The 14,564-nt window shown below is 35.5% G+C and overlaps 1 protein-coding gene across 1 annotated transcript; it reads right to left on the bottom strand.

The window, feature by feature from the left end:
- Positions 1–12,993: 12,993 nt before the first annotated feature.
- On the bottom strand, positions 12,994–13,887 carry LOC131647875 (NDR1/HIN1-like protein 1). The gene has a single exon (XM_058917692.1). It carries the CDS (start codon positions 13,717–13,719, stop codon positions 13,054–13,056), a length of 666 nt encoding a protein of 221 aa, XP_058773675.1. The 5' UTR covers positions 13,720–13,887; the 3' UTR covers positions 12,994–13,053.
- Between the last annotated feature and the right edge of the window lie 677 nt (positions 13,888–14,564).

Below are 14,564 nucleotides of genomic sequence, written 5' to 3'. Positions count from 1 at the left end.
ACTTTAGTCCCTCACAAAAACTGGAGATATTAGATTAGTTCGTGAGAAAAAAAGTTCATATTAAATCACTTATAAAATTTAGCTGAGTCATTTAGTCCATCTACTAATATTTTTTTCAAATTGCTTTTTTTCTCACTTTTGAACCGTGACTGGACTACCAATGAAGACTCATTTTAGTCCCTTATAAAAAAGGGAGAATTCAAATTAGTCCCTAAAAAAAATCTATTTAATCCCTTACAAAATTTAATCAAGCCATGTTAGTCTCTCTTTTAGTATTTTTTTCAAATCGACTTTTTCTTATTTTTAAATTGTGACTGGACTTCTATTTTACGACTAATTATTTGAAATTATTTGTGAAGGTATTGTAGATAAGTCATCGTAATACCACGATGTTCTTTTCTTTGTTGGGTTTATTATCAGGCTTATGGGTGGGTGACTATGATTTTTCTTGTTATGAATTCTTGTGTATTAGGTGTTGTTATTGTTTCAGTTGTTAATGATCTTTTAGGAATATTTAGTTCTGCTACTGGGGTGATATAGGATAATTTCTTACTTTTGTAAATAATACTTGTGGCGAAAATAATACACATAGTATGTTGGAAGAAAATATGTTTATACCATATCCCTTAGGTTGTGATGATAACAAAGTATTTAATGAACAATTAGGTATACTAACATTTGTTTAAGTGTGCATGATCATTAGTCAAAGAATTTACTAGGCTCTAACTCTGATAGGAAGATATGAAGAGAAGCTTAAGACTCAGATTATCAAAGATCAGAATCTTATGACTCAAATTATGAGCGTGTGTGTGTGTGTGTGAATGTCCACTTTAGTCCCTCACAAAAACTGGAGAGATTAGATTAGTTCGTGAGAAAAAAAGTTCATATTAAATCACTTATAAAATTTAGCTGAGTCATTTAGTCCATCTACTAATATTTTTTTCAAATTGCTTTTTTTCTCACTTTTGAACCGTGACTGGACTACCAATGAAGACTCATTTTAGTCCCTTATAAAAAAGGGAGAATTCAAATTAGTCCCTAAAAAAAATCTATTTAATCCCTTACAAAATTTAATCAAGCCATGTTAGTCTCTCTTTTAGTATTTTTTTCAAATCGACTTTTTCTTATTTTTAAATTGTGACTGGACTTCTATTTTACGACTAATTGTTTGAAATTATTTGTGAAGGGATTGTAGATAAGTCATCGTAATACCACGATGTTCTTTTCTTTGTTGGGTTTATTATCAGGCTTATGGGTGGGTGACTATGATTTTTCTTGTTATGAATTCTTGTGTATTAGGTGTTGTTATTGTTTCAGTTGTTAATGATCTTTTAGGAATATTTAGTTCTGCTACTGGGGTGATATAGTATAATTTCTTACTTTTGTAAATAATACTTGTGACGAAAATAATACACATGGTATGTTGGAAGAAAATATGTTTATACCATATCCCTTAGGTTGTGATGATAACAAAGTATTTAATGAACAATTAGGTATACTAACATTTGTTTAAGTGTGCATGATCATTAGTCAAAGAATTTACTAGGCTCTAACTCTGATAGGAAGATATGAAGAGAAGCTTGAGACTCAGATTATGAAAGATCAGAATCTTATGACTCAAATTATGAGCGTGTGTGTGTGTGTGTGTGAATGTCCACTTTAGTCCCTCACAAAAAATAGAGAGATTAGATTAGTTCGTGAGAAAAAAAAGTTCATATTAAATCACTTATAAAATTTAGCTGAGTCATTTAGTCCATCTACTAATATTTTTTTCAAATTGCTTTTTTTCTCACTTTTGAAACGTGACTGGACTACCAATGAAGACTCATTTTAGTCCCTTATAAAAAAGGGAGAATTCAAATTAGTCCCTAAAAAAAATCTATTTAATCCCTTACAAAATTTAATCAAGCCATGTTAGTCTCTCTTTTAGTATTTTTTTCAAATCGACTTTTTCTTATTTTTAAATTGTGACTGGACTTCTATTTTACGACTAATTATTTGAAATTATTTGTGAAGGGATTGTAGATAAGTCATCGTAATACCACGATGTTCTTTTCTTTGTTGGGTTTATTATCAGGCTTATGGGTGGGTGCCTATGATTTTTCTTGTTATGAATTCTTGTGTATTAGGTGTTGTTATTGTTTCAGTTGTTAATGATCTTTTAGGAATATTTAGTTCTGCTACTGGGGTGATATAGGATAATTTCTTACTTTTGTAAATAATACTTGTGACGAAAATAATACACATGGTATGTTGGAAGAAAATTGGTTTATACCATATCCCTTAGGTTGTGATGATAACAAAGTATTTAATGAACAATTAGGTATACTAACATTTGTTTAAGTGTGCATGATCATTAGTCAAAGAATTTACTAGGCTCTGACTCTGATAGGAAGATATGAAGAGAAGCTTGAGACTCAGATTATAAAAGATCAGAATCTTATGACTCAAATTCTCAACATAAGATTCTGATGTCTCACAACTTGGTAACCCAGATTCTAGTGGAAACTCCGACTCTGAAGATCATGTGCAGAGGAACTCAACCCTTGACTCGTACTCAAATTTTGAAAGCAGGTCTATCTTGTCAAGTTCATACACGATTTAAAAATAGGAAAAAAATGTTTGAAAAAAAAAAATTAAAAGAGGGGCAAACATGACTCAGTTAAATTTTGTAAGGGATTAAATAAGAACTTTGTGAGGGACTAAAATAGAAATTCACTGACAGCCTAGTCGCGGTTCAAAAGTAAGAAAAAAAACTGGTTTGAAAAAAATATTAGTAGAGGCCTATGAAACAAACCCAGATTTTTGAAATGTTAGGTTGTTCCGTAGATACATCTACAAAAGTTTTCAGTATGTGCATATACGGAGGTAAATTTGTTTCTTTTCTTTTTTAATACCAAACATTATATCTAACTGCATTTTATTTATAATACAAGGCGCATTATATTTGGGAGGCCTGCACAGCATTCCTCTGTGTGACGTGCACAGATGCAGATGTTGTCACAAGTGACTGATGGAGTCTTCGTTTCAGCAGATACACCTGATACATCTGTTGCAGCAGAGTTACTTATTACATCTCCTACAGGTGAGGGGCCTTCCACATCTATTACCTCATCCTGGAGGCCTCGGGATGATGGTGAGGGTTCCTCACAGACGCCCTCCACCCGCAGACATGGCTGGAGAGCTTCTTCTACTCCTGTGCCACCTCCAGTCGATGTTGGATCTTCGGTGCCACCTCCTGAGTTGCACGGGGAGGCTGATGCGCATGAGGCTCCTGTGAGCTACACAGGGAGTCCTTCAGATGGATCCTATTGACAGGATATGCTGATCATTCAGCCAGACATATCTGGGACGGAGAGGTAATATTTATTAGACTTATTACTTATTCTTTTTTTGTCCTCAATTTTTAATTAATTATTTATGACTTTTCTTATTACTAACAGTGTTTTATTTGAAAATTTTCAGGATAGAGAACCCCGAAAGTTCTATAACCATGGCCGAAAGATCACCACTATGCAGCAGCCTACCGAGCCGTGGTTCCAGGATGTCCTCGCAGCTTCTAGGCTGAAGGACCTGTGTCAGATTGGGTACCACACGATACATAATGGGATGCTGATGGAATTTGCAGAGAGGTGGAACCCAGAGATTTCATCATTCCATTTGCCACATGGTAAGATTACCATCACGCTTGACGAAATTGCATGCGTCTTGCATATACCTATTAGGGGAACCCTTCTTGGCACACTAGGCTGACCAAGGATGAAGCGAGGGAGGTTCTGATTGCTGAGCTCGGGGCTTATCCTGAGGGCGCGCTTGAGGAGGTGGAGAAAACCCGCGGCGCGCACGTGAGGTTTTCCTTCTTGACATGACAGTACGAGGCCGAGCTCTTTCCAGCATAGCAGGATGATGGTGACCCAGTGGAGGAGGACATATATAGGCAGCGGGTGCTGAGATGTGACTTCTTATTTTTGTTAGGCACTAAACTGTTCGTGGACACAAGCTCCACCTACACAAATGTCGTTTACCTGAGGTACTTATCAGATAACGCACGTATCCATGAGTACAACTAGGGAGTGGCTACACTGGCGTACAACTACCATAGACTGGGAGAGGGATGCCTGTGGAAGGCAAGGACTATGGTTGGAAACTGTTCCCTCTTAGTGGAAACAATCTTATATCATTCTACGTTTTCTCAAAGTTGTTCAATATATATTTGTGATGATGTTTGATCCTTGTGTTTTTTTTTAGGTTTGGATATTACAACACTTCCCCATGATCATTGGCTAGGGAGAGGTTTCTGGCTACACGGAGGCCATGCCTCGGCCTAGTGCCTACATCCCCCTAGAGGGAACCAGGTGCTGCTTACTGTGAGACGGTTCCATGGGATGACATTTCCAGATATTTTAGATGGTTGGCTTCCAGTTCGACCAAGTTATACCTGAAGAGTTACACCACGAGTTACACTCACTCATAACTTTATTTCAAATAAATATTTTTTAAAATAAACTGTTGGATTGAAACATACTATCATATAGATTATACCTATAAAGTTTGCGATTAATTTATAATGATTTACTGCGTCAATGAATTACATCAAAATTAACGTTATATGAAATTTTATTTTGATTTAATCTTTGAATATCTTTTTTTTTTGGGAAAAAAGAGGGCCTAACCCCAAAAAGGAAAAACGCTAAACAGGAACTGAATGTTTTTCCACTTTGTTGATGACAAATGAAGATGAAGCTAAATTGCGGCATCAAAAGCTTGGCCACCAGCACTTGAAGGATATGAAGAAATTTTTATCAAGTGAAGCTGTTAGAGGTATCTCCAAGCTGAAGATTGATGAAGAAAGAATCTGTGGTGAATGCCAAATTGATAACCAAAAAAGATTGTCCCATAAGAAGCTTCAACATATGACTACCACTTCTAAGGTTGTGGAGCTATTTCACATGGACATGACGGGGCCTATATAGGTAGAAAATCTTAGTGGAAAGAAATATGCCTATGTTGTTGCTGATGATCTCTTGAGATTCACTTGGGTGAGGTTTATTAGAGAGAAGTCTGATGTGTTTGAAGATTTTATAGAACTGTGTCAAAGGATCCAAAGACAGAAGGGGAGTGATGTTGTCAGAATTAGAAGTGACCATGGGAAGGAATTTGAGAACAACAAATTTGTAGAATTTCGTTCTTCGGAAGGGATTATTCATGAGTTCTCATCACCTATCACTCCTCAATAAAATGGTGTGATGGAACGAAAAAATAGGACTATTCAAGAATGTGCAAGGGTCATGCTTCATGATAAGAAACTTCCATAATACTTTTGGGCTGAAGCCATGAACACTGCTTATTACATCCATAACAGAGTGACTATAAGAACTGGTACTTCTATTACTCTATATGAATTATGAAAGGAAAGAAGCCAACTGTGAAATATTTTCATGACTTTAGAAGTAAGTGCTACATCTTGGCAGATCGTGAACAGAGGAGGAAGATGGATCCTAAAAGTGATGAGAGAATTTTTTTGGGATATTGTACCAACAGAATAGCATATAGGGTATTCAACACAAGAACTAAGGTGATGATGGAATCCATAAATGTGGTGGTTGATGACTCAACAAAAAAAGTTGATGCCACAGATGATGTTGGAACACCTTTCCCTATGAATGATGATGATGCTGACTCAAGTGCAAATGTTGAACTTGAAGAAACTGGGACAACTGATAAAGGACCCTCTATCAGAATTCAGAAAGATCACCCTAAGGAACTTATCATAGGAAATTTGAATAAAGGAGTCACCACCAGATCATGGGAAGTTGTGTCTAACTTTTGCTTTGTTTCAAAATTTGAACCAAAGAATATCAAGGAAGCTATGATTGATGAATTCTGGATTAATGCAATTCAAGAAGAACTTGAGCAGTTCAAGAGGAATGAGGTTTGGGACTTAGTATCAAGACCTGAAGGGAAAAATGTTATTGGGACTACATGGGTGTATAAGAACAAGTCAGATGAACAAGGTCTTGTTACCAAAAATAAAGCCATACTTGTTGGTCAAGGATACACTAAAGTTGAGGGAGTGGACTTTGATGAAACATTTGCTCCTGTAGCTCGCCTGGAATCTATCAGGTTACTACTTGGAGTGACATGTCTTTTAAAGGTCATGTTGTTCCAAATGGATGTTAAGAGTTCCTTCCTAAATGGCTATCTAAATGAAGAAGTTTGAGTTCAACAGTCAAAAGGATTCGGTGATCCTACCTTTCCAGATCATGTGTTCAAACTAAAGAAGGCATTATATGGCCTAAAACAAGCTCCAAGAGCTTGGTATGAGAGGTTTACTGAGTTTCTCGTCAATCATGGATGGAATTGATAAGACTTTCTTTGTCAAAGAAAAGGATGGAAAACTTATGATAGCTCAGATCTATGTGGATGACATTGTCTTTGGTGGGATGTCAGATGAGATGATCCAACATTTTGTCAAGCAAATGCAATCTAAGTTTGAGATGAGTTTGGTGGGTGAATTAACCTACTTTCTTGGTTTACAAGTCGGGCAGATGGAAGACTCTATCTATCTTTTCCAAAGCAAATATACAAAGAATATTAAGAAGAAATTTGGATTGTAGAACTCCATTCATAAAATAACCCCTGCTCCTACACATTTGAAGCTATCCAAAGATGAAAATGGGAATAGTGTTGATCAAAGTTTTCATAGAAGCATGATTGGTAGCCTTCTTTACCTTATAACCAGCAGGCCAGATATTACTTTTGTTGTTGGAGTATGTGCTAGATATCAAGAAGAACCCAAAGTAAGTCATATCAATCAAGTCAAAAGGATTCTGAAGTATGTGAATGGTACATGTGACTATGGGATACTGTATTCACATAACTCAATCTCTATGTTGGTAGGTTATTATGATGCTTATTGAGTTAGGAGTGCTGATGATAGGAAGAGTACCTCTGGAGGCTGTTTCTTTCTAGGAAAGAATTTGATCTCTTGGTTCAGCAAGAAGCAGAATTGTGTTTCTCTTTCCACTGCTGAAGTTGAGTACATCGTAGCCGATAGTAACTGTTCTCAACTTATGTGGATGAAGCAAATGTTGTCTGAATACAATGTCACACAAGATGTTAAGACATTATTTTGTGACAATTGGAGTGCTATAAATATCTCAAAAAATCCTATTCAACACGGTAGGACTAAGCACATTGACATAAGGCATCACTTTATTAGAGACCTTGTTGAAGACAAAGTTATATCACAAGAGCATGTGAATACTGAAAATCAGCTTGCTGATATTTTTGCAAAAGCTTTGGATGATGTTCAATTTGAAAAACTAAGCAGCAAACTGGGTATTTGTGTGTGTGTGTGTGTGTGTGTGTGTGAAGAATTGTAGCAATTATTGATTGGGAGGCAGTCAAACTTTGAAGAGAGAGAAAGGAGACCAAAACACAGTCTCTCCCCTAACGTGATTAGTACATCATTAATAAGGGAAAATATAGTTTTACTAAAACACTCTTTGTGTGTGGTCATTAGTATCAAGCAAGGTTATCCATTTGACCCAAGAATTTCAGTGTATCTACATGTGATGGAAGCCATGTCAGGAAAGAAGATCAAGAATCCTGATGTGAAGAAGGAAAACTTCATGGAAGAAGTACATGTTGGATCAACAAATGGATCTTCTGTAACAGGGAAACTTTTTTGTGACCAAGATGAAGACAATCAAGAAGAATCATGCTCATGTTCATGAGTCTGACTCTGAAGCTGATGAAGATTGGGTCAACTTCAGAAACTTTCATATGGTTAGTGTGAGTTTTCAGGATCTCATGTCATCTTTGAGCTGTTGTGGTGTACCTTTTTGGTTAGTTGCTTACCTTTGTCATATTATGTCTAAAAGGGGGAGTAATGTGTGTGTGTGTGTGCACTAATCACTAACCACTGACTGCTACGGTTGAGAGGGAGAATTTTTTATTCTCTAGAGTGTTGTTGATCAGTACTTGTGGGGTAGAAGTTCCTGATTCTCTTAGCAAGTTTTGAAGAGAAGTCCATTTGTTGGATTGGCATGTGTTGCAGAAATGTCATATATAATGTCTTGACATAAAACTGACTGGTTGAGAAAGTCTTTCTCAATGTCCTCATGCTTGCAGATTCCACTGACTAACATGTTTCTTTTTTTTGCTGCTAATGTCTCTAATTTTGTGGAATTTCTGGTGTGTGGTTGTTCTATGCAGGACTGAGTATTGTATGTGTTTGATTTATTTTCAAAACTTAGTTATTTTCTTGTTTGTGTGTGCAAATGGTGTTAAGTTGTTTTAGCCAAAATAAACCAAAGCAGGAGATTGTTAATTCTCTATTTTTATGGTTGGCATTATGTTTGGTAAAACTTATTATGGAGAAACATGTTGAACAAGATTTTCTAACAACTAGAGTAACATGTCGAGCAAGATGTCCTACGCAGAATCATACGAGATCGCGTCTGTGTACAGGGGGAATTTTGGAATTTGTTAGTTTGTTACAGATGCAGAATATTCTAGGAATATTATGCAATCCTATATGGCGACTTGATTTAAGGATAAAATATTTTATCTATTTTCAAGATGTATATTAGTTTCTAAATATGGAAATTATTTAGGAAACTAATGATTGAATCCCTTTCTTGATGAAGAAGATACTGGATATTTGTTCAGCAGTGCCCTGCTGCGATTTTAAAGCCCAATCCAGTCCAAAAGATTGTTTTAAATAGAAGGCAACAAACCTAATTTATGTGGTGAACTAAGCGTGTGTTTGTTTTAGGTTTTGTGCAGTCTTGTCAGTTGTAAGCCTATCTGATATGGTCTTGATAGAAGAGTAAGACTGTCTCTTTTGAGTTGTAAATTGTATTGATCATTCATAAGCTTTTAAGCACTAAGTGGTCATGTGTCTTTGAAGTGTGTTTTTTAAATTTCTTAAATTGATTATCACGGTTGGGATTGAGAGGGATTGAGAAAGGTTTCATACCTAGGCGAGTCTTAGGTAGAAGTATAGCACGGATAGTGATTAAGTGAGAACCCAGTAAACATGAGGTTGTTTACATAGGACATTGAATTTAGACTATCATAATGGACTTATCCTTGGCTTGGTACCCCCAGAGTATGTGTTGTTGTACACTGACCTGAGTGAACAATTATGTGTGTTTATTTACTTTTTAGTATTGCTTTGAATTGTATTTACCTTGTCATTGTGTGTTATTCATAGATCAGTTTCTCGACATCTCTTAGGACATCTGAGATCTGAATACCAGAATTTCAATCAAGAGACGAGAAGGAAAGTTCATAAGTCACTCTCAATCTAATTTAACAAGAAATATACCGATAAAGTCAAGTGAGAGAGCTCATTAAGAAAGAAGGCCATCTTCCATCCACCTTTTTGTTTTAGACAGGACGTAGGGTATAAAAAAATCATGCGCCTATTGCCACAACTTTAGATATATGTATTTCGAGAATATGCCTTAACGATCGATGGTTAACAATGGCTCTCAAATATATAACATATTTGGGCGGTCTAGCCAAAATGAATCTCTCCATATAGGGGTAGGAATCCCTAAAAGGGGATAAAAAGTTATTTTGTCATCATTGGAAAAGCATGTGTGATAAGAACACTCCTTTATGCGAATGTTCTAGCTTTCAAAGTACGACGAAAAGGAAGGGAGTTTCTGACGAAAGTGAGCCCTTTCACGAAGCATGGAAAGTCAAAGGATGCGAAGAGAGTGCCACTGCTATTTTTTTTTTTGGGAAAGGTAACTCCTAAGTTAGGCCGACAAGACATAATCCTTTTCTGAGAGATGTGATACCCTGTCTGTCGAGATTTTTCCACAAAGGAGCTTGCTTGTTCTCCAAGGCAATGATGGTTAAATGAGTTGAACCTATAGGCTAATTTCCATAGACATCGCCAATGTTCTTTTCAGAAACCAGAAATTAGTTAAGTAACGAAGGTGATGGAAGATTGAAGCTTCAAACGCGGTGGAGTGGGGGGCTTGCAAGATCAGCACTCTATTGCTCAAGTTTGTATGTGAGGAAGAAGATTAAAGTGAAACTGAATTTGAAACTTGTTACATCAAATTTGTGTATTCTTTATATATATATATATATATATATATATATATATATATATATATATATATATATATATATATATATATATATATATATATATTGATAGGGAAAAGGAAATAAGAGTCTCGCTATTTGTTAAGAGTGGATTGCGGAGAGCCGTTGGATATGCTTGCAATTTAGATCATGTGTAATCATCAGGATGATACTTCTCGTATGCTGAGAGGTTCTAAAATGAGTGTGGTCCCTTCCTGGTGGTCGACCAGGGTCGATACGACATGCCCATATTTATATATATATATATATATATATATATATATATATATACACACACACACATACACCTTGGGTTATTTAACAACACTGAGAAAAAGTACTGTGTTTTTAAGAAAATAAAAATGTTATTGTTGAGGATCGAACCAATTACCAGTAAACGTTTTCCCCCTCGATTAGATAATCAACCGAGTAAAAAATGTTACACTTTCCATGACACGCTTCTTTACCTCGCCGACGATAGCGATATAAAAACTCTTTACTAACCGAGGTCGTGTAACTTAGTCGTAGTAGTGATGTAAAGTAGAACCAAGGGCAAGGATGTTATTACCTGGAAGAAAACCAAAACAATCATCAAGACGGATTCCAATATGGCGATTTTGGGAGAATGGAACACAATGGTTTATTTGAGAAACATCAACTAAGAAACCCTAGGAACGACGACGTGGAATCTACGGGGGTACAATGATCCAGCAGTGGATGAATGTCAAGCCATTCTCCATGCGATTAAGTTCACGTCGAATATGGAAGCAAATGATGTCATTATCTGGACTGATTGCAAAGGTTTGGTGGAGATAATTGAAAGGCACAGTAGAAGAAACGTTACGAGTTCGAATAGTGATGAAAGAACTCGGCCAAAGCAGCAAAATGGAGGGATAAGGCGGAGAATAAAGAGATAAAATGGAAAGAGGAACAAATAGCCCGGAATGAGAGAGACAAAACTCACTTGAGGGCTTTTATCTCTCAAATGCTTGAAATCTTAAAAGGCTTTGGCAGATGGGTCATTCAATACATTAATAGAGACAAAAACAAAGAAGCTCATAGGGAATTTCTTTGTACACCTTGTAGGGGTCCTAAAACCCCCAAAATGTCCTTCGGAGATACATTTTCGAACGCACTCCAAATCAAATTTTAAGGTGTTTCGAAAATGCATCTCCGAAAATACCGTGTTTACACTTGATTGTGGGGAAATCATTTTGTTATTACATTTTTATAATGATTTATTTTTTCAATTTTAATTTAATTAGTTTATTTTTTATTTATTTGTATAAATAATTGTAAATAATAGTTATATAATTTTATGACATATTTTATGTTATTATGTCTTCATCTTCATTTTAAAGTTAAAATGAATAAAAGATGATTAGTATAAAGAATTGAAAAAAAAAAACGTTCGAGTATTTTGACAAAAAATTTATGATAAAGTTAGAAAGAAAAAAAAGTTATAAGAATGAGGAAGAGAAGTAATTAAAAAGTAAGAGTTTATTTTAGATATATATTTCTGAAATCTACCAATGGGTGAATTCAGAAATACATCTCCAAAAATATTCCTACAAAATGAAATATGGTGCGTTCGAATATGCATATCTGAATTTAGAGAGTTAAAATAGAATTTTGTCAAAGATCTCTAAAAAGGTTATGGAGTGTATAAAGAAATTCCCAAGCTTGGGTGTAACAACTTGTTGTAGTCACTTTTTGCATATGGCGGGGACCCTTAAAAGATTTTGTTCGCCAAGGAGAGCAAGAGTAATTTGGGCAGCAACATGTTGGTGCATTTGAAAACAATGTACTGAAATCATCTTTAATAATGGAGTGGGTGATACTGAGGAAATCGTGCACGAAGTGAAGATGTTCTCATGGTGGTGGTTGGCAATTGACAACAAACAAAAAATCACCTGTAACTTTTATATGTGGAATCATTGTCCTTTTGTTAAGCGTTCTACATCGGACAATATATGGTCTGGACGTGTCCTTATAAGTGGGGGCAATCCTCACCCTACAAGCCGGTTTTGTAGGATTGAGTTGGGCCCAACCACATTGCTTAACATGGTATCAAGAGCCTCGTTTAAGATCCGGTAGGCCACCTTCTATGGTTTCTGCTATCGGGCCACCTACCATTTATTTCCACGCTCAAGTTGTCTAATCCTGAGCGTGAGGGGTGTGTTAAGAGTCTCGTATCAGATAATATATGGCATGAACATGTCCTTATAAGTGAGGGAAATTCTCACCCTACAAACTGGTTTTGTAAGGTTGAGTTAGGCCCAACCACATTTCTTAACACCTTTAGATTTTACATAAAAAATAGTAGCGAATTGTTGGTTGGTGGGTATATTTGTAAGTTTGAATTGTTCTGAGAATTTTTGGTTCTCTGCAATATATACCATTGCTTATTAAAAGTTATTTGGAAAAAAATTCCAAGCTCATATCCTGCCAAAGAAAGTTATTTGGAAAAAAATTTCTTTGTATTAATATTGAGCAAAAGCCCAATAATCTTTTTTGAAGATTTATAATATAAAGTTTTGTTAAAAAATAAATAAATCTATAAGATTCAATTGGTTGGTGAAAATTCTGATTAGCTATTATAAATAATAAAGTTTCTAAGTTTTAATCCTACGTACACTCTTTCACCTCATTACTCTTTCACCTCATTTCTGGATGAATCAAGCTAAACAAAAGTGTGTGTAACTCTTTTCCATTTTAAAAAGTTTGAATGAAATGCTTATAAAAAAAAGTTGAATGACACTTTATCCAATGACTTTCCAAAAGGTAACCATTCCAAAGAAAAGTAAAAAGAAAAAAGAAAAAGAGAACATTTTTAGAAAAGGATCCTAATTCCTAAGACTTCATACTAAAACCAAATAACAATTAGAATATTAACAATAATAATAATAAACAAAGCAAATTACTTTGCTTAAACGTTACTTAAACATCAACAACACAACTTTGTGATAACTGAAACTTAACCGCCGGACCAGAAACTCCGAACCCGTCACCACCTTTATCGCCGGCAACCCTTATAAACGCCGGACAGTTCACATCAATATGGTACCTTCCAGAAACCCAAGTCCCAACCTTCCACCTAACTCTCCCGTTGACTTTAATGTTGACTAAAACTCCACCTGAAGTTAGATCCTGCCGCAGAATCTCTGACAAGTAAGGCGAAACCGGAACCGCCGAACCGTATAATATCGGCGACCAAACGGAGATATCACGGTGGCCTTGATAAGTTTCTGGAACACCAGTTGCAAGAGAGATTTGTTGTCCTCTATAGGAAGCGTATGCGTCAAGTTTGTTGTAGTAAATGCCGATTTTTGAGTTTGGATTTAAGGATGAAAGAGTGACTTGGATTGTGAGGGTTAGAGTGTTTGGTGTTGGGGTGGTTAGGGAAGGTGTTTCGCCGGTGGAGGTGAGGTTGAAGGCGAAGACGGTTGCGTCTTGAAGAAGGAAACGTGGTTTGGTTGGTTGGAGGATGATCCAGATTAGGAAGATAGTGAGGAGTATGAGGATTATGAAGGTGAGGATTCCGGCGAATACGCGGCGGATGAGGTGGCGGTGTTCGTTTTCGTGGTACTCGCACTGTTTGATCATGGTGGTGGAAGTTTTTATAATGGCTGTGTTTGGTTTTTGTGTTTGAATGTGTTTGGAAAGGTTAAGATATTATGAGTGAAAGGAGGTTGTTTGTTTCTTTGCTTGTAATGGAAACAGTGTTTTTGGAGAATGTTTTTTCTTACATAAAATATGTAATATATATAGGTGAATGTGGTGAGAGGGGTTGGAGGTGGTTAGAGGGTAATAATTAGTTATAAGGACTTTGAGTTTAGTTTGGTTGTATGTTCATATGTGTCTATGCTTGTAGTTCACGGTTTGGTTAAATTTTGGTCAATTTTTATATTGATATTTATCATTGTGTATATGCATGTTTACTATATATTGATATTTATCATTATATATGGATTTACTGAAAGGTTAGTGTTGTATTTTTTAGTTAGAATAAATTCTGTTTTATAGGATAAGGTAGCCTTTATGACTACACTTTAATTGTGTTAAGGATTCGTTTTTCTCTATGAAATTAAAACAACACTTTTATTATAAATCAACAACTTTAAAATAATAAAAAAAAAACTACACTTTTATGCTTTTTAGGGCTATTCAAAAACATTCAACAACCGTACAGAATCATCCAACTGAACCGAATTAAAGTTAAAATAATTAAATTATTATATTTAAATAGTAAACCAAATTATTATGCACAAACAGTTTTAAAATTGAAATGAAACTGAACCGAATCAAAATTGAAAAATGCTTAAAACAAGTTAAAAAAAAATTTTAAAAATAGCTTAACGGTTTGGTTATTTGATAAACAGTTCGGTTTGGAAAAAAAATTCTAAGCGTTTAAAATTTCGAAACAGTATATCATATCAATAATTTTGGTT

This window comes from Vicia villosa, linkage group LG2, assembly GCF_029867415.1.
Source record: "Vicia villosa cultivar HV-30 ecotype Madison, WI linkage group LG2, Vvil1.0, whole genome shotgun sequence".
NCBI lineage: Eukaryota > Viridiplantae > Streptophyta > Magnoliopsida > Fabales > Fabaceae > Vicia > Vicia villosa.
Note: the sequence above shows the minus strand (reverse complement) of the source record. Positions and strands in the feature narration are given on the sequence as shown.

Bases quoted from the DNA above. Each gene is read 5' to 3' on its own strand.
- LOC131647875 (XM_058917692.1), bottom strand. From the start codon at position 13,719: ATGATCAAACAGTGCGAGTACCACGAAAACGAACACCGCCACCTCATC.